Source organism: Phalangium opilio, unplaced genomic scaffold (assembly GCF_054372755.1).
Source record: "Phalangium opilio isolate 3A_F unplaced genomic scaffold, DU_Popi_V2 ptg000521l_1, whole genome shotgun sequence".
NCBI lineage: Eukaryota > Metazoa > Arthropoda > Arachnida > Opiliones > Phalangiidae > Phalangium > Phalangium opilio.
This window is the reverse complement of record NW_028324240.1, coordinates 1,142,501-1,162,500: the sequence shown is the minus strand read 5'-3', so window position 1 is coordinate 1,162,500 and position 20,000 is coordinate 1,142,501. Positions and strand designations below refer to the sequence as shown.

General features: G+C 40.9%; 5 protein-coding genes and 1 non-coding gene across 8 annotated transcripts in view; 3 read left to right on the top strand and 3 right to left on the bottom strand.

Moving 5' to 3' along the window:
* Window positions 1–3,423: 3,423 nt before the first annotated feature.
* On the bottom strand, window positions 3,424–4,716 carry LOC149589703 (uncharacterized protein F54H12.2-like). The gene is made up of 2 exons (XM_089861843.1): window positions 4,056–4,716; window positions 3,424–3,869 (listed from the first exon to the last, which is right to left on the bottom strand). The coding sequence occupies exons 1-2, from the start codon at window positions 4,714–4,716 to the stop codon at window positions 3,424–3,426; spliced, it is 1,107 nt and encodes a 368-aa protein (XP_089717969.1).
* Window positions 4,717–5,972: 1,256 nt separating this feature from the next.
* Window positions 5,973–7,085, bottom strand: LOC149589702 (uncharacterized). The gene has a single exon (XM_089861842.1). The coding sequence runs from the start codon at window positions 7,083–7,085 to the stop codon at window positions 5,973–5,975; it is 1,113 nt and encodes a 370-aa protein (XP_089717968.1).
* A 643-nt stretch (window positions 7,086–7,728) lies between these two features.
* LOC149589701 (uncharacterized) lies at window positions 7,729–14,405 on the bottom strand. The gene is made up of 5 exons (XM_089861841.1): window positions 14,036–14,405; window positions 9,183–13,949; window positions 8,690–8,741; window positions 8,126–8,580; window positions 7,729–8,034 (listed from the first exon to the last, which is right to left on the bottom strand). Exons 2-5 carry the CDS (start codon window positions 13,947–13,949, stop codon window positions 7,729–7,731), a joined length of 5,580 nt encoding a protein of 1,859 aa, XP_089717967.1. The 5' UTR covers window positions 14,036–14,405.
* Window positions 14,406–14,562: 157 nt separating this feature from the next.
* On the top strand, window positions 14,563–15,541 carry LOC149589700 (uncharacterized). Of its 2 annotated transcripts, none has more exons than XM_089861813.1 (2): window positions 14,563–15,203; window positions 15,271–15,541. In XM_089861813.1, exons 1-2 carry the CDS (start codon window positions 14,766–14,768, stop codon window positions 15,370–15,372), a joined length of 540 nt encoding a protein of 179 aa, XP_089717939.1. In that variant the 5' UTR covers window positions 14,563–14,765; the 3' UTR covers window positions 15,373–15,541. The 2 variants fall into 2 exon arrangements, with proteins under 2 accessions (XP_089717939.1, XP_089717938.1); XM_089861812.1 differs by having other exon boundaries at window positions 14,564–14,689; window positions 14,760–15,541.
* A 1,343-nt stretch (window positions 15,542–16,884) lies between these two features.
* Window positions 16,885–18,249, top strand: LOC149589699 (uncharacterized). 2 transcript variants are annotated; one of them, XM_089861811.1, is made up of 6 exons: window positions 16,885–16,905; window positions 16,965–17,227; window positions 17,348–17,378; window positions 17,436–17,621; window positions 17,678–17,863; window positions 17,927–18,249. In XM_089861811.1, coding segments are annotated over exons 3-6 (507 nt in total). In that variant the 5' UTR covers window positions 16,885–16,905; window positions 16,965–17,227; window positions 17,348–17,376; the 3' UTR covers window positions 18,060–18,249. The 2 variants fall into 2 exon arrangements, with proteins under 2 accessions (XP_089717937.1, XP_089717936.1); XM_089861810.1 differs by lacking the exon at window positions 16,885–16,905 and having other exon boundaries at window positions 16,933–17,227.
* Window positions 18,250–19,557: 1,308 nt separating this feature from the next.
* The window catches only part of LOC149589698 (small subunit ribosomal RNA), a 1,811-nt gene continuing 1,368 nt past the window's right edge, over window positions 19,558–20,000 (top strand). The window contains exon 1 of the ribosomal RNA XR_016379706.1: window positions 19,558–20,000. This exon is cut by the window's right edge and continues 1,368 nt beyond it. This is a non-coding gene — a ribosomal RNA (small subunit ribosomal RNA).

The following is a 20,000-nucleotide window of genomic DNA, read 5'->3' as shown; positions in this document are numbered from 1 at the left end:
TTTTTTTTATTCTGACTTTCACTTTCTCTTTACCCAGCCCGATACCCGCAAGAGCGCTGTGAAGGCTGGAGAGTTTTTTTTCTCTCTCTTGGTTCCCTCCTGACTTTCACCGTCTCTTTCCCTTTGACCATCTCTTTATTTTTACGCTTGCGAATGTACTAGCGACGAGCGGCGCGAGAGCGCTGTGAAGGAGAGTTTTTTTTTCCTCTCTCTTGGTTTCCTCTCTCCGTTACATGCGCAAGGCGGGGGAATGCATGTACAAGCCTAGCTGCGCTCGTTTTCTCTCCGAATAGCACTGAAATGTTATAGGAATATATCTCTCGGGTTCCTCTTCTCCGTTACGCGTGCAAAGCGGGGGAATGCCTGTACAAGCCTAGGAATTTCTATCCCAACGTTTTTTTAATTTTACACGGAATTTTAATTCCGGTAATATTTTTTTTTTTTTACTTTTGCAATATGTATAAATCAAGAGGCGTTAAATATTTTATCCATGTTTTATTTTTTTTACATAAAGTATTTTTTCTAGTAAAGTATTAATATTACGGATGCGTTCATTAAAATGCAATTTATCGATATAATAATAGTTAAAACGATCCTCGTAAGGTATTTTATATATTACGGTAAAAGGGCAAAAAGTAACCTTTTTTTTCACCATTGTAAGAGTCTTTTAAATTCGTCTTTTCTTGATAAGACAGATATAGTCATCTTTTTCCGAAGTAACGTCTACTTCGATAGGCACATTGAGCGTCCGTTTTCCAAGAATGAAAGGGCAGTCAGGGTACAATTGTCTATGTTTATCGCGTACCGATTCCGAGGTTGTCCATACTTGAAGAGTCCCGTGGCAAAAGAAACATCTGAAGGTATGGTCCGTGTGGACTAGCGTTTGTTGCCCGAAAATGTATGGACAGTCTGGGTACAATTGTCTATGTTTATCGTTTACCGATTCCGAGTTTGTCCATACTTGAAGAGTACCATGGCAAAAGAAACATCTGAAGGTATCTCTACGGCCTAAATAAAACCCGTCTCGCGCTAGTTCGCCTGCATCAACGTAAAGCGACGGCCACGATTGGAAAGTTTTTAAACGGGCTTCTTCCGAATTCATGTCGTGTTCAACATCTCGCGGTTCTTGGGGTCGCTGAAAATTTCTTGGACGTAGGTATCCAAAATTGCCTTTTGAATGACAGACTTTGGAATGCGAAACTCCATATAATCAGAGCGGGCGGTGGGTGGTACGTCGTGACCCTTATCGTCTTCGATCGGTACGTTGTTTGTTGGAAGTCCGCGGATGAAGGGACAACTAGGAAAATGACGTTTGTGTTCTTCGTGCACAGAATCCCGAATTTTCCAATCGTTTAATATACCGTGACAAAAATAACACTCTACGGTATCGTGACCATACGTATATAAATAAAAAAATCCGTCTCTAGCTAGATCTCGGGGGTTTGTATACGGACCCTTCCAGCGATGGAAACTTTCACGTCTTTTCGCCTCGGTGTTCATACTAGTTATGAAACCCAACGTTCTTTTCCGTTTGCTTATATAATTCAGCATGTACAACACCCCCCTAGCGGCTAAAATAATAATTCATGCCCAGACCCGTTCGCCTTCCCCCCACACCCCTAAACTTTAACTAGAACCAAACTCAAAATATATCAAGAGCCGACCCCCATGCCACCAAACTAAACCTATAACTAGAACTGCCACCCCCCCCTCTCTCCCCAAAACTAAACTCTAACTAGAACTCCCCCCTCTCTCTCTACCCCCAAGCTAAACTCTAACTACCAAACTAAACCTATAACTAGAACTGCCACCCCCCCCCTCTCTCCCCAAAACTAAACTCTAACTAGAACTCCCCCTCTCTCTCTACCCCCAAGCTAAACTCTAACTAGAACAAATCTTTGCCCAGACTTGTCAGCCAGCCCCGCAGACGTTCTTTGTATACAAAGTTGTTTACGACATTCGAACCAAATGGATCCCCCCAAGATTAAAGATAATTCGTGCCCAGACCCGTTCGCCATCCCTGCTATGAACCTCTCACCCACCTTTACAAATGTTGTTTACGTCACTCGTCTGCAAATAACACGACCAGACATGTTCTCCCCCCTTCAGAGAATCTGTTTTCAAGCTGTAATATGTGTATGTTGAAAAAATAAAATCATTTTTAAAGGAAAAAATACATTTATTCATTTTTTTTACATGTAAATATCATTAAGGATATCTAGATTGCACGAAATATTAATTTCGGCTTTGTTAGAGTGCGCCCATAAGGCGTAAATTAAAGCCTTGTCAAAGGCGCAAGCCGTTCGGTGCTCACCGACGGGGTGAGGGTACAAGCACCGTACGGGAAGAGAAATGATGTCCGCGGTCGTGGCTTTCGGACACTTGAAGTCGTTCAAGTCGTGAACCGTTCTGTTGAGACGGTCAGAGAGAAAGGTGACTTTTTCGTCACCCTTTGAAAAGATTAGGTCGACCCCCTGTAGACCGGCGGCGAGGCAATCGTCGAGTTTGGCGTATGAGGTTAAGCCGGCATTCCAGTCCAATCGGTGCAGATTACGCGAAACCCACTGGTTTTGCCGTTGTTTTGAAATCGAGACGTGTGATTTATTGTACGGCGGCGCGAATGTCCAGGAAACGGTAGCCGGCTTGGCCTCGATGGTTGTTATGGCCAATTCTTTCACGATAATGTCCGTGCTGCCATCACTACGAGTGCGTCCGTTCAGGTATTCTAATTCAATAACGGCGGACTTCATAATAATAACTAGCAGCGAGTCTGTGGGTGACTGTTTAAAACCGAGCCGGGAGTAGATATGAATCTTCTAACGACCGTAGGGCTTCTTTTATAGAGATTGGTTGACGTCATAACACCAACCGAGTCGGGATTGGATACGAGAATTCACGGGGTGTGTGTTTCTCTTATAGAGGCTGGAACGGCTGACGTCATAACACGGTCTAATACCGAGTCGGGATTGGGTAAGAGAATTCAGTGGGAGGGCGTGGTTCTCTTATAGAGGTTGGAAATGATGACGTCATTCATCCACGGATCCCTCTTAAATTTCTTGAAAAACATGTTTGTGCTTCTTCTCCTCGTTCTGTGCATAATGTATACAACGCAGTATATACCGCAAGCGGAACTGTCGGGGGGCTGCAAAGCCCTCCTATTATAGTTTATTTTCGTAGAATTTTCTCTCATAAATGTTTTAATATCTTCTGTCAAGGGACCCAAACCCAAAGAATCAAAATAATAACATTGTTTATTCCCATCGATATAGAGACAAATCCAATGACTACCGTTTCCTTTGTGATTATCTAGATTTATAACAATGGAAGCCGGGTATCGAAGGATATATTTGGGTAGAACATCGCGCGGGTATACGCCCATGAAACCGCGGGTGTATCTCAAAACCCTTCTTATGGTTGAAGCGTTCATGGCGAATCTACAACGACTGTTCTATTATGATCTATGTGCATTAAACTTTGAAATTCTGAATAAACGATCAAACTCAGCGTTTCGGGTACTGGTTCTTCGAACCCGAGTTCAAGTCGCAATTGTCCTTGTCGTATAGGGTTGTAATGATTTATATCTGACGCGGTACCATCTTGAGTCAAATCAAAACAGTAAAGCGTATAACCTTTGGGATACTCCTTCATAGATATTTCGTTGCCATCGTCTTTGTAATGAGTACCAGATCCGGTAAACAGAGAATAATATGATCTAGTGTAAAGACCCTTTTTGAAATTTGGTCGCAAAGGCTTAGCGAGTACTTGTTCCGAGCCGATAATCGGATTAATATAATTCACGTTAAAGTTGTTGAATTCGAAAGGGTTCCAACTCAATTTGCCGTTATACGAGTTATGAGTTACTAAACCCGCTGTTAATCTGTTTGGTAAAACCCCTAAATATACGTTATCTATAGTAGTTTTTTGAATATTTGCCGAAATGGTAAAAACTTTCACTTCTGTCCTAGTGAATGGATATTTAGCCGTGGCTTTAGTCCAAGCCGATTCTAAAGCTAGCATTACCCGAGGGGCTACTCTCACTTTACGAATATATAAACCTGCTTCGAGTATTTCGTGTTTGTACCACACGCCACCGGGGGGAGGAGCTCCGAGCAAGACAAAACCCGGTTTATTTCGGGTCATCCTGACTCTAAGACTGACGCCATTGGGTATGAATTTTGAAACGTTAAACATATCAGCGTGTAGGGCTCCGTACATTTCAATCTCTTTCGATTCCTTTGCTAACTCTTTTCTAACAAGATGTCCCTGGTTTTCAGTTACAGAAACCATTTTCCCAGCCGTGTCTTTATGCCATAATGAAGAAGTTAAATGAGATTTTTTCGCGTCTCCGCCATAGTTTAGCAATGTTTCTAGGTAGGCCTTGAAGGCGTAGTTTCCGGTTGAAGATGAAATAGGCGTATCATTGGCGGTCACTTCTACCGTATCCCAGAGCGAATGTAAAAAATTGTTGATGGGTCCTACGTTATCGGCTTCAACAAGATCGGTACCGTCCGTATGTACTATTTTAGCTCGAACATAAAGCATAGTTAGAGAGGCGTCAATATATTCTTCGCCATTTCCGGGAACGTAAAATTCAATCTGAGAGTCTCCATCCAAAACCGAAATAGGTCGATAGCAAACATACTTGGTCGATTCTACCGATGTTTGAATCGGGACAGATTCGAAAAAGTCCAGCTCAGATATTGTCGCTTGAAACATTTTTAGGAGAATATATCGTGTCGTCTTGACCTGTAGGGTATACGACGGCGAACTGGTTTTATTTTCCTGGTAGCCGCTCGTTTTATACCTTTTTTACTTTGAGCCCGTTTTCGTTTCAAGGGTTTTTTACGTCTGCGACGTTTCCCCCCTCCCCCATGCTGTGTTCTAATATCATCTAAAGTTTCCGTTACTCTTTTCTTAGCAGCCTCTTTAATATCCTTGCCCGATACTACGTCACTGAAAATTTTGGTCCCCGTACTAACGGCTTTTCTGCCGAGAAATTTGGCACCGCTTGTAAGCAAAGGCCTAACAAACCTTACCAATCCGCTAAAAAAGGATCCGAACCCCCCGTGCCCTTTCAAATTAGGGTTAGTCCCTATATAATAACTTCCGGTTCCGGTTCCGGTTCCCGCTTGATTATTGTAATATTGCTTGTAGCAACATTGTCTCCGTTCTAAGACGTCTGGCTTAGGCATCGCAAGTGTAGTTTAACCGTTAAGCTCCCGTATTCAAATGGCGCCGGTTCCCCTAAACTATTCCTTATATTAACTTCGATGATATCAAAGTAATTTTTACCAACGGGTACGTAATGAGGATTGGTAAAGGTTTGAAATATTTGAGACCCGTATGGTTTCTTGGCATCAACCGAAACGATCCGTAGTAAAGGAACCGAGTGGTCGCCTACAATCTGATCGCTAGCGATATTTAAATAGATAAATAACTGGTCCGGAACGTGGTAATTCAAATTAGAGGGCCTTTGGCTACGACCGATACATTCGTTAGCTTCATCGTATCCCAGTATTTCGGCAATGGGTTTTTCGAATTTTAAATAAGGTTTCAATAATCTTTCAGGTTGGTTTATAGTAATGTGCCCGGTTACGTTATCGTAAATCAGCCGCGGTGATGGGCCATTTTTGTCAAACGAATTATTTATGACGTTTATTAAATGTTCTATAGACTTGTAAAACCCCGGGGGAACGTCGGGCGCAACTATGGTCTCCCGCCTAGCGTCTTTACTTTTTCTCTCTCTTTTCTTGCCTTCGGCTACCTCCCCTACTGTATATTTGCTCCCGTATCTGGAAACGTTATGAAAGCTAACATCACGTTCTTCCTTAGGCCTTGGCACGTTGTAAAAAGTAGACGTATACATTATATCTACTAGAGACACTTCCCATTTTCCATTTAAATGAATAGGGTTAGGTAGCTTGGTACAGTAATGCGCCCTGGTATTATCGGGAAATAACGAGCCGTTGACGTTACTTGGTAGGGTTAGGTAAAACGATTGATTCGACATCTTCTCCACGAACCCAAGAGGTTTGGGTTTTCGGGTAACCTTCCCAAGATACTAATAACTCCAATTTTCCACGCCTTTTTCGTCGCTTTATAATTTTTTCAATGTTGAACCTTTCAGGTTTAACCGTTTTCTGAACCTCTTCGCGATAGAACACGCCACTTATAGGGTTTCCTTCCAGATCCTTTAACTTGTAAATCACTGGATCACGGGCAGTTCCGATAAAATCAACTTGGAAAACTTCGGTGGAGTAATTGGCTTCGTAACCCTTTTCAAAAACCATTTTTACTTTGCTAACCCTGACGTAATCACCCACTTTTATTCGGGGAGGAGGGCGTTTTTTCTGTCCTTTGTTTTCAGTCCCGTAAATATTTCTATACACTTCTAATATATTGGTTGGCTTAACGTTATTCGGCGTCATCTTAATAGTACTATGCCAAGCGCCGTTATACGCCGACACTATATCTCGTAGGTGGTCGATATACCTTCTAGTATGGAGATGGGTAAACAGTTTAAACATACGAGACTTTAGCGTTCTATTCACTCTTTCTACAATGGGGGCGTGGTGGACGTCATTCTCGGTTGTAAAGAATTTAACCCCCTTTTCTTTGAGAAATTTTCTGACCGAGGAATTCAAAAATTCCTTCCCTTTATCCGTTTCTATTCTAATCGGTATTTGGTCTTTGAATATAAGAGCTAAGGCTCTAACAACTTCTTTTCCCGTCTTACGTAGTAAGGGCACGACCCATAGTTTTCTACTAAAACAATCTATACACGTCAATAGAAACGTGTAGTTATCATTATCTTTGGCCAAGGATCGCATGTCAACCAAGTCTATTTGGTACAAATCACCGATATTGTGAACTATAATTTGGCGCCTCTTAAACTTTTTACGAGCCGTTTTATGCAAAGTATACGGGGTGGAACTTTCCAAAAACGAAATTACTTCCGCTTTCGATATACCATCATCTTTAACAGCTCGATGTAAAGCGTCTATTCCTGAAAACGAAGCGGGGTTAGAAGGATCATAGTATATGGTTTTTAATTTTTCGGTGTTGTTGGGTTGAAGCTCAGCCATTTTGGTATTATAGAAGAAGAAGATTTCCTTTTCGTAACGTAACGAGCCCCGCTTGAATTTTCTTTATTGTAATTTCTTAGCCGTCTCTTTAAGGGCGTTCTTTTTGGCGGGGAAGTGAGATGAAGGAGAGGAGGAGGGGGAAGGATGGGGACTGGTTCGGGAGAGACGGCGTTTTTTGGTCCTTCAATTTCTTTTACAATGCTATGAAAATCGCTCCAGCCTTCGGGTATTTCTTTAAGGGGGGAAATGTAATGGTATACTAACTGCGCTATATCAGAATTTTTGATCTCTCGCCCGTTTACAAATAGTCTTCCTTCTTTCGACCACCTTAAGGTCTCGCCAAGCGATTGCAACTGAGTGAAAACCTTCTTTGCTCTCCCCTTATATTTGAGGGGGAACATGTCAATCCATTTTTCGGTCGGATCCGGCACGATTTCTCGAGAAACGTTATTGTACCTTTGGACTAGCTGTTGGTACATAATCCATTTGGAGCGATCGTCTAACGATTTGTTGTTTAAAACCGTTTGCATCTCCCTATTCAATTCTTGCATAACATCTGTCTTTAGAGTATCAGCGGGTTGAATAGCGGGTTGAGACGGTATTTGCCGTTCATTCAAGGGTACCAAGGTCATTTTATGGTACATTACGAACTAAAAGCTCCGATAACCGAGGAAAGAAGCGGTACGAGTAAAGAAAAAAGACCTTCTCCCTTTTGGTCCGATAAAATAGCCCTTTTCTTTTTCCAAGCTATTCTTTTACTAGCTATTTTGCGTAGGTTATTCTTATACCTGTATAGCCTACTTCTTTGAGCCAAATTCAATTTCACGTTTCCGTGTAGCGTATTTAAAACTAATTCTGATATAGCGTCTATTAAACCTTTATCCGCGGATCTTATAAAGGCGTGTCTAGGTCCTTTTTTAAGTTTACTCAAGAGGGCGAGAACGTCTCGCTGTGATGTAATCGCACGGCGTTTCATAATTCAAATGAATGCTCGTGTATGATACGAGTCTTATTTATCTCTTTTTGGGCACGTACACTACCATGATCTCATCGGGAAATATGTTTGTTCTAACCCTATAATCTTCGGGACAGTTTTGTTTAAAGTCCAGTAGCAAATACGAATGAGGTTGTTCTGTAGCGTCCATGTAACTCTCCATTAAAAATTTCGGGTTACGCGGGTACATTTGTCTAGCTAGATAATTTATTTGCAATTTATCTCTAACCTGCTTGAACAGTATCAAATAATTTGTGTTTAAACTTATGTCCCTAGCATCGCTGGATTTATGATAAAGATTTTGAGTTAAATATAGCACGCTTAAATTACGATGATGACTAAACTTGGTAAAAATTGAACCGATCAAACCTGATTTGTTCTGATCCATTAAATCGTCTATTACTAGAAGACAATTTCGAGAGCCATCGTACTCGTTCATATCCGGCAAACCTTCCTTAAAGACAACCAAACCTTTCAACCTGTCGTAAAATGGTTGATATTCTGAATAATAGAAAATAATTTCAGCGATATTGGGTTCAAACATTTCCCGATGATTTTTAATGATTCTTTCGCAAAGAAACGTCTTTCCAGCCCCACTCGGTCCATTTACCGTTATGGTACACGGGTGATAAAAGGGAATCATTGTTCTCCGAGCTCTCGAGCTTAAATAAATTAAACTTTAAGTGGCCAAACGTTAATATAGGGGTCGCGCGCGTCTCCTTCTTCTAGCGTGTTGCGGAAATGATCGCGTCGTGCATAGCAAGGAAACGCGCCGCGTGTCGCGTATGACAGGGAAACGCGTATGACAGGAAGCGCGGGAAAAAAAGGAACAAAATCAGTTTAAATTTTTTTTTATTTTAAATATACAATATACACTTTTAAATAAATTAATAAATTAGTAAATAAATTAATAAATTAGTTTTAAATTAGTTTTAAATTAATAAATTAGTTTTAAATTAATAAATTAGTTTTAAATTAGTTTTAAATTAATAAATAAATAAATCAATAAATTAGTTAATAAATTAAGTTGGGTTCTGGTAGCCATAGGGGACTGTTTTGAAATTGTCTAGTATACGGATTTTATCGACCGTGGCTCTATAAACTTTGTGAGTGTCTATAGAGACAAGCGTGTGATTGGGAAGCCTCGAAATGTGTCTCGGAATTGGAACAGTTATGGGCAAAAGGGGTTTGTCTAAATCAACGCCTAGTAATCCTTTTAAAGTTTCGTGATTGACTAGTTTCTCGTTAGAGACATTAAGACGAAACCCTTTGACTTTGGTTGTATTGAACCTTTTGCCAGAGTCTGGATCTGTTACCCAATAACTATAGTTTTTGCATCCTCCACTGACAAAGGTATCAATGTAGGCGTTTTTACCATAACCTTCCAATTCGTTGGTCATTTCACCCAGAAAGTTACCAGTTTCTATTAGCGGTATTCCCAGGGGGGACATGTACACAAGAGAATCTGTATCGTAGTAATAGCATTTATCCCCGACAATTTCCAGATATTCTAATAAACAAAGACGGGCCATGGCCGTTGTATAGCAGGCTATAGAGACGTTGGTATGCTTCAAAACAACGTCGGCCTCAGTCGTAGGAACCCATTTGACTAGCAGCGTTTCTTCATTTATGGTTAAAACGCTTTTTACTTCAACATCCGGGTTACTTAAGAGTTCGTAAAGTCTGCGGGGTTCTTTGATAATTTCCGTTTTGGTTGGTTTCACTCTTTCCCCGAATTTACCCCAAAGACTATTCAAGGCAAGTTTTGCTACGCTACGCAACCCTTCGTTTCTTTTAATCTTGACTGGGTCTAAAAGTACCCCCTCTCTAATTTTAAAATTTTTAATATAATTGTCACGTTCCTCGGGGGTAACGCAATTCGAGGGGTAACCACTAGCCGTCTGCTTATGAAGAAGGAACGAATCAACGTATTTTTGAAACAAGCCGGCCTCGCCCGTTTCAGGGTTATATTGTCGCACCTTGTATTTCCAGGCCTCTATCTTTTTTAGGATAACATAACCCCGATTTACAGCGGCACGAAGTTCATCAATCACCCAAGTGCCGATTAGTTTTCGCTCTTCGTCGGAATGGCGACAGTCTCCTTGGAAACGTTTCAAGGCACACTCCCGGCAAAGAGTGAAAACTAATTTATTGTTTAACCTTGTGGGCAAAACAGGGTGAAAGAGGCCAATTGGCGGCAAAACTTCGCATTTCAGAAATCCATCGAATGTGAAAATGTCGGGAATATTATCCAGTAAAATTTCTGGGTGCCCGACTGGCAGCTTCTTTCTCTTGTTGACGAAAGGATAGAGACTAGTTACGTCAACGTAATGCATTTTCTCGCTGCCGGATACTTTATGGTATAGTTTAAGTACCGACGTTCTTCCACCAAAAAAGGCATCGCGAGGATTTAAAGGTTCGCGTACTTTTTCTTTAATGTTTTCTGCTTCCAGAAAAACACCAATAGCCGGATTATCGGTTTTATCTTTAGTCCAATCACATTCCCACTTCGTTATTACTTTAAAACCCGCTTTCTCGATTCGTTCCTTCTTTTTTAAAGTTCTGACGTACAAGGTGTTCAAGGTTTGACCAGGATCACCTTGCAAAGATTGGTTACGGTTGACTTTGTAGCATTTGGGGCAACCATGGAAATAACACCCGTTAAACTCTAGAACATCTTTATCACAAAGGCCGTCCACTTTCATTTTCAAAACTTTGGCTTCAGAGCCGTTAAACGCAGACTGTATATTTACGCCGTTTTCGTGAGCATACCAGGATAACCATTCTATAGCCACAAGTGACTGATTATCAATCATTCTATAGAGGTTATGAGGAATAATGCCTATAGAATCTTTATCCATAAAGTGTCTCCTGTATACCCAGCTACACAAACCGGCTATAGTACACGCGACCTGGAAAGGTTCCACCTGGGCAATGTCCAAGAAAATTTTTCTAAAAGCTAGACAACCTAACTTTAATATCACAACATCCTTGATGCAATAAAACTTTAATTCCTCCAGAAAATTAAAGCCTTTTTTCTCCTCAATTTGTTTATCGTACCACTCCATAAACTCTTTGAGATTTTTGGAGGTTAAATTTTCCGACCCGTAAGCTTCTGGAGGAGGCATTTGGTTTTCTAAGACATAATTTGTTGCTAATTGATTATTAAGGTCGAAGACGTGATCTTTAACCACGTTAAATAAAAAATGAGGGAAATAACCCTTTGCCGCATCTTCTAAGCCGAAAGTGGCGGCGAATTTAGAGAGTGGTACGGAGATAAAATTGAAAGAGTCAAGGAAATTTAAATTAAAGACAGTTAAATTTATAATTTTAGTGCCGTTAATTATGCAGTTAGGTTTAAATTCTTCGCCTAGAGCCATAATCTCTCGCAATAGAAACTGATTATCGTATCCGCTAGCATTATGAGCCAATAAAGTTACCTTCTTGACAGAGGCTAATGTTCTTAGAAAAGCTAAAAAATTTGAAACAGGGTTTGCTCCTTCAAAAACTCTCTGTCTCGGGCCTAGTGACCCACATTTCCCGCAGACGAAACCAGCCTCGGGCACATCGATACAACTTTCGCATACCATCTCTGATACGCAAAGGAGAGGCTGGTGGACTAACGCCCCTTTTTTTTCCTCAGATTCTAATATCTGAATCGCTTCAAAATCATAAAAAATATAAAGCAAATCAGGGACAACTTTCTGTTTCTTAGCTTGGCGAACTTTAGGAGGTTCTTCTTTAATTACCTGAACGTAACAATAGTGTGGACTGGGAGTGTATCTACTGCACACAGAACAATAGGTCTCACAGCACGTATGGGGCTGATTTTTACGCTTAAATAAATTTATTTGCGTGAAACATTGTTTGCAATGAAATAGTTGTGCGCAAATACTCTTCCCGTCTACACCATCTTGTTTATGATAATTAAAACATTCATCTCCTTTGAAAACCTTGAGACATTTGTCACACGCTCGGTCAGCACCCGTACAAGTTTGATCTCGTAAACAATTGTAACAATAAAGATTGCAACTATGATCTCTCTTGTTTCTAAATCCTACCAGACAATTTTCACAGTAATGGTCCATCCCGAACAAAGGTCTTAAAGACGTGACGACGTTGTAATGTCTATTTTGATTAATTAATATCAAACGAGGTCTATTGTCGTCATTGTCGATTTCCCCCAAAATCAACTCGGGCAAATTATTTTTAAAAATATATATTAATATATTATATTGCGCTAATTCGGCTTTAAATTTTTGTATAGATTCTACTTTACCGCAGTCTTTCGGGTTAACTTTAGCTTTGCGGCAAAGCTCTATAGCGGCATCTCGTTGAGAGGCCGTATCGCCTCTATCCGCTCGTGTGTACGAAATCGACTTAAATTTGTTTTTAAGCGCGATATTAGTCGGGTTTTTCTTATGTTCCGAATGTGCAATTGCCACGGAAATCGCTCTCGCTAGACACAGATTATCATTGTTCACTATCCTGATAATTCCTCGAGAGTCACGAGAAAAGATATCAAAGGACCGCACTCCTTTGGGAGCAGCACGGCCAAACCCTTCTACCGGGATTCTCACCACGTGAAATTTTAAGACGATGGGTCCCAAAAAGAATCTTTCAAACTCATCATCGTATAAAACTGACTCTATCTCATCTAAAACAGATTTAGAGTCCAATTGGTCAGCTCTACGAAATGAGAGTGATATCTCGCCCCTGTTTGGCAAGCTTAAACTTTCGGCCGTTATCTGAATCATATCAGATGGAGCTAACCTATTAAGAACGGCCTGGACAATATTGGCTAAGCCTTCAACCAAATTATTAGTTATTCTTACGGTGATTTCGAGACCCGTTAGGTTAAATCTAGGGTACATTTGCACTCTTTGATCCGTAATTTCACAGTGAGGTAGAGAATCTATTGGCGTCATAACTGCCCCCCTCGCTCCGCCTCCAGATTGGTCAGGGAAATTACTAAGACCCGAAAAATCTATAGAGGCGAAATCGTTTTGAGAGGCGAAACCCAGCTCTGGATTATTGTTTAAAAAGTCGCGAGCTATACGATCGTTCTGGGAAGATTCAAATTCCCGCACAATTGATTCTTCCTTTTCGAAAATGTTAAAAGCTTTAATCATGTTTTCATCTTGCTCATCAACGAGTAGATTTTCAGCTTGCATTTCGTCTATATCGCGTTGACCTATGTCAAACGCCCTTTTTTCGAAACGAGCCATATATTGCTCACTACACGTTAAAGGCAGATTATTAAAGAATGTTTCCAACTCTTTAATGTCGCGGCATTGTTCAGGCTCACGCGGTACGCTTAACATATATTTAAATATGTCTGTAAATGTTTCAAGAATAGCGTATCCTCTATTTGACAAAAATGGCGGTAATATTTCCCCGACTGTAGCTGGGTTAAGTTTGAGTACTGTACATAAATCAAAGAAAAAAGCGTAGATTTTCTCAATGGGCCAAGGTCGCGAAACAACCAACGACTCGATCTCTAATAAAATAGATTCTTGAGCGTCTATATCGCGTTGATTTATTTCTAACGCTCTTTGTTCGAAACGGGCCCTATATAGATCACGATACGCTAAAGGCACATTATTATAGAGTGTGTCCAACTCTTCCGCGTTGCGGCATTGTTCGGGTTCACGCGGTACGCTTAACATATATTTAAATATGTCTGTAAATGTTTCAAGAATAGCGTATCCTCTATTAGACAAACAAGGCGGTAAAATTTCCCCGACTGTAGCTGGGTTAAGTTTGAGAAATGTACATAAATTAAAGAAAAAAGCGTAAATTTTCTTAATTGGCCATGGTCGTAACGCGGCCAATTCCTCGATCTCGAATAAAATAGATTCTTGATCCATCTTTACGCGCTTTTATAGTAAAAAAAAAAAACTTACGTTAAATGCTATCCCCATGAAAAACAAAAAAGAATATAAAAATGCGTTACCTTTCAAATCAAGACGTGTCCGGGCAGGTTTTGTAAAACTTTTCTAAAAGCGAGACTATGCTATTCGTCTTTACTTTATAACTCTGAAGTAGAGAATGAGTTTTGCATACTCAACATATCGCCTTATATAGGTCATAACACTCAGCTTACCCCCCTCCTCCCCCCACATGTTGTACGTAACGGCTTTTTACGAAGCAAAAATGTAATCTTTTTTAGATACATCCCCCCTCTCTCCCTCTAAAGAGCCTGTACTCTAACAAGAACCGACCAACACAGTTTCGTCCAGGCCTGTTTACCCTATATGAAAGAGGCCAACCTTAAACTAGAACTGCCACCCACCCTCTCTCCCCAAAACCAAACTCTAACTAGAACTGCCACCCCCCCCCTCCCTCCCCAAAACTAAACTCTAACTAGAGCTCCCCCTCTCTCCCCAAAACTAAACTCTAACTAGAACTCCCCCTCTCTCTCTACCCCCAAGCTAAACTCTAACTAGAACAAATCTTTGCCCAGACATGTTTACCCTATATGAAAGAAGCCAACCTTTAACTAGAACTAGAACTAACCCCCCTTTCTCCCCCCTCTAAAGAATGAAGACATAAGCCATGTTAGGGCTCACTTTGATTTTGACAGTCGAATAAGAAGGTCGCTTGAATTGTAAGTAGAATTTTTGCGTAACAGTTTTGGGCGCTCGCTTGGTATAATAGCAACGGTTGCTTTTTTTAAGATAAGAATGGAAGTTGATAATTTTCGTAAACGAAAACTCCCGTCCAAACCTCGTAAAATCAATTCGAGATTTCATTTGGGAGAAGTATTTCTATCTTTCGGATTCACGTCTGATCTCAATATAGAGATTAGAATATGCCAGAAAGAACCAGATTTGTCCACGTTTCGCTTTGATGTTGACACCTGGCAAGCTTTTGCATCCAAAATTGGTCCGCTTAGCGGATGGACAAGTTGCCAAGAACCCACATCATACGACGCTATTTTAGCCGATACTCCATTATCTTCGACATCAGCACACGCAACCTTTAACAATCTAAAGCTGGAAACGAATATCAGGGGTGGAGACAGTATCGACTTCACATTGAACGCTTCAGAAGCAAGCGAGTTAAATCGATTAATGCCATATATTAATGAACATGTGAAAAAGCTTGTATCGAACGAACAGGTGTATTTATTACTTGGTGATTTGATCTGCGCTGAACTTATTACCATATATAAAATATTACACATAGGTTACGGTGAATTCTTTTCTTTCGAAGAAATTGAAGATCATATTAATTTTGATCGTGTACTATCATATTTTGGCTCGTACGTTTCACCGTATAAAATATTAATGGCTTTTGAAAGTAGATTAAAGGAACGCGGAATAAGTTTTGATTTTCAATCGTATAATATATTTAATATATTAATGTCTCAAACTTCTTATTTAAAGAAACGTATAAGCGTTGTCAATCTTTTTGGCCTGGTGTAAATTTGTATTGAAATAAATTTTTTAAAACGTAATTTTTGTCATTTGATCTGGATAGGCATATATATTTATAGGACCATAACAAGACGTTTCTAAAGCATTGTGGACAACATTAACTAGTCTACAAAGAAATCGGCTAGGATTGTGTTATTATCGTTAGAAATCATTTGAACTCGGGGTCAAATTCTTGTTTTTTTGTGACAGCGTCTAGACTTGTTTTTATTAATGTATTGAAAGACATGCGGCTAGGGTACATGGAAATCGGTGTTATTATTATCGTTAGAAATCATTTGAACTCGGGGTCAAAATTCTGTTTTTTTAGATATGTGAGATGGTCTAGACTTGTATTATTTATTAATTTATTGAAAGACATGCGGCTAGGGTACATGGAAATCGGTGTTATTATTATCGTTAGAAATCATTTGAACTCGGGGTCAAATTCTTGTTTTTTTTAGGAATGTGACCGCGTCTAGACTTGTTTTTATTAATGTATTGAAAGCTAGGGTACATGGAAATCGGCTAGGAATGTGTTATTATCGTTAGAAATCATTTGAACTCGGGGTCAAATTCTTGTTTTTTTTTAGATATGTGAGGTGGTCTAGACTTGTATTATTTTGGGGTCTCGTTTGCTTCAATAACAACTTTTGAATATTGGAAAGATCATAAGGTTTTTGTATTGGGGTATATAGAAAGAGCGTCGGAGACTAAAAGAACCCCCCGGTTTCTCCATGGTTTCTATAAATACGGCAATTTACCCAATACAAAAATCACTCTCAGCCTAAACACTGACGAACCACTACTACTAAGACTAAATCCTGCACCAAACTTTCAACATGTGAGTATAATGTTTTTTCTCCTGAAACCATAGAATAAGTTTTTTGGTTATTTAGGGCACCCAACCCTTTACCGTTTGGGAATGAGGTATTTGAATTCCTAAACCCACCTGTCCAAGATGAACCTTTGGAAGAAGAACCTTTTCCTTTAGCTGAACTAGAGGAAGTGGTGGTGGAAGGAGGGGAGGAGGGAGGGGAGGAGGAATGGGAGAATGAGGAATTGGATGAGGAATTGGATGAGGATGATGAAGATCCTACGCCATTGGATTGCAACATCCAACGGTAAACATTCCATGTTTTCTCCTATTTTTTAGTAGCTATATTTCCTCCATAAAATTTGATCAGGATCTTAGCCCAGATCCGTCAGGAGGCCGAGGAAGAAGAATGGCTTGCCAACAACGAAGTACGCCCGGCCATCGAACAAGTGTACTCGGTCGAGACAAATTATGTTATCGAAGCCCTGGGTCAAACCCTATTGGGTTTCATGGTATTCCCTGTAGAGCCCCTAGAGGGGCACCCCTAGTCGAGGAACAGCCCTTAAACATAGCTAACTGTTATTCCGGCTTGTAAGTTATATAGTTTTTTTCTTTTTTAAGACCATTTCTAATTTCTTTTTTCTTTACAGTCTCAATACGGCCATCTTAAAGTTTTTTAAAAGGAGAGCCCGAATATACAGGGAATCCGAAGGGGAGGTTGATGCTGACGGCGTGATTGACGCCGCGTCCGTTCGGAGAGCAACCGAGCACGACATACGTCGGGCGAAACTGTTCCTCGACAAAGTCGCCTACGGGGTGCTCGCCCAACAGATGGTAGATCTAGGGCTTTTTCGATAACATAAATATCCGCGTCTCGGGGGGCTATTCAATTTCCCGCCCCTAGCCCCCAAAGGTAAGAAACCGTTTTTGTATATTATAAGGGGGGGGGGTAAAGAGTGTCTGGGTTTCAACGGTCCCCCTCCATACTATATATACGGAGATTTTCCCAATACTAAAATCATTCTCGCTTTAGCTTCGGCCAGAACATCATCCACCATTATCATGTGAGCATACTGTTTTTTTTCTGAAATCGTGGAAAGACTAACTTTTGAACTTATTAGGGCGTACAGTCATATTGACGATGTTCTTTTGTACACGGACGACGAGGAGGACCCGAGACAAAATTTTTACGAGTGGCAACAACGTCAGCCACCCCCACATCAACAGCGTCAGCCACCCCCACATCAACCCCAGGAAAACCCGCCGAGAGTAAATGAACATCTGCCAAATGATTGCAGCCTCTTCAGGTAAAGTCTCTATATTTTTTAAAACTTTAATGGCTATATTCAAACATTTTTTATAGGATCCTTGCTGATGTCCATAAGGACTTAGTGAGGATTCGCGCGGAGAATCTCGGACATGGTTTTGATCTCCGCGAGGACGACGTTGTCTTCCGGGAGTTGAGTTCTCGACTCATACCATTCGTTGACATAACACCCACTCCCGGAAACCCTATGCCGGTTTACGTTAACACGTCTCTCTCGGGCTCGTAAGTTAATTAGCATTATTTTTTTAAAGATGGATCCCTAATATCTTTTCTTTCTATTTTTAGTCTCAATGCCGCTATCACCGACTATTTCAAGGGGAGAGCGGGTACCCCCAATGAGGGAGTCCTAGACCGGTTTAGGCAAAAGCGTTTCCTCATAGCTGTAGCAAATGATGTTCATTTACAAACAGGCCTTTAATCTTTCAATTTTTTTCTATTTAAAATTATATATATATATATACAAATAAAACATGGATAAAATATTTAAAATTATATATATATATACAAATAAAACATGGATAAAATATTTAAAATTATATATAGACAAATAAAACATGGATAAAGTATTTAACGCCTCTTGATTTATACATATTGCAAAAGTAAAAAAAAAAAATATTACCGGAATTAAAATTCCGTGTAAAATTAAAAAAACGTTGGGATAGAAATTCCTAGGCTTGTACAGGCATTCCCCCGCTTTGCACGCGTAACGGAGAAGAGGAACCCGAGAGATATATTCCTATAACATTTCAGTGCTATTCGGAGAGAAAACGAGCGCAGCTAGGCTTGTACATGCATTCCCCCGCCTTGCGCATGTAACGGAGAGAGGAAACCAAGAGAGAGGAAAAAAAAACTCTCCTTCACAGCGCTCTCGCGCCGCTCGTCGCTAGTACATTCGCAAGCGTAAAAATAAAGAGATGGTCAAAGGGAAAGAGACGGTGAAAGTCAGGAGGGAACCAAGAGAGAGAAAAAAAACTCTCCAGCCTTCACAGCGCTCTTGCGGGTATCGGGCTGGGTAAAGAGAAAGTGAAAGTCAGAATAAAAAAAAAGGGGACTTAGCGCAAAGAGAGAGCATACACTCAAGAACAACCTCCACCCTTCAGGTGGAGGAGGTGAGGGGGAGACACACCAACCCCCCTCCGGGGATGGAGGCATGGGGGCAAAAATTCGTCCCCCCCTTCGCGGGTATAAACCATGGGGGAAAAAAAATTCATCCCCCCCTGCGCTGCCCGCGGGTATCGAGGCTTACTATTCTCTAGTGTGAATTAAATTTTTTCATCGTTAGTGAGTTCAAGTTTTAAACGGGCTTCGGGAAACATGCATGTTAAAAATTTCAAAATTCCCGAACTGGTAAGTTTTCCCTAATACTTATGTTCCACACTACTATTGTGGAGCGTGTTCGTTTTGTGTTTCAATTTAAATCATCAATTGATGCAAATTGTCTCTACAATTTCAAGCATCAATTTGTGATAATTGAAAGGCAAAGAAAAACGTCATGTGTCCCGTTGCTTCTGGCGGGTACGAAAGTCTAGCCGACTTTCGGCCGTCGATCGAAGCGATAATTTTATCAGCTAGTCCCAGATCGTCCTCGTAACGGAGGTGCGACGTTGGTGGGCCAACTGGTAATAATTGCTATTCGATGGTGAGTTTGTCTCGTAAAGGGCAATAATCCAAGTACCTCAGCGTTCACGCTCGAACACGGCGATTGAAATATATCGCCTCGGGTGAATGAATCGAGAAACAGAAGCGAAGAAAACCGTTCCCGAGAGGGTTCGGCTTCTCGTTTTTAACGTCGATAAAGTTGGAGCCGTCCGCTTCAAGCGGCGGTTCTACGACGCCTTTAACCCGGCTCGACGGTCCTTAATCGGGCCGGTCGTAGCCCGGGACTGGCGTCAACTGACGGCAACGTTATTCGTTGTTACCTGGTTGATCCTGTCAGTAGTCATATGCTTGTCTCAAAGACTAAGCCATGCATGTCTAAGTACATGCCGAAATAAGGTGAAACCGCGAATGGCTCATTAAATCAGTTATGGTTTCTTAGATCGTACTTTTTTACTTGGATAACTGTGGTAATTCTAGAGCTAATACATGCAGCAGAGCCCCGACCTTAGGGAAGGGGCGCTTTTATTAGACCAAGACCAATCGGGCTTCGGCCCGCTTACCATGGCGACTCTGGATAACTTTGGGCAAATCGCACGATCTCGTATCGGCGATGTTTCTTTCAAGTGTCTGCCTTATCAACTTTCGATGGTAGGCTACGCGCCTACCATGGTCGTAACGGGTAACGGGGAATCAGGGTTCGATTCCGGAGAGGGAGCCTGAGAAACGGCTACCACATCCAAGGAAGGCAGCAGGCGCGCAA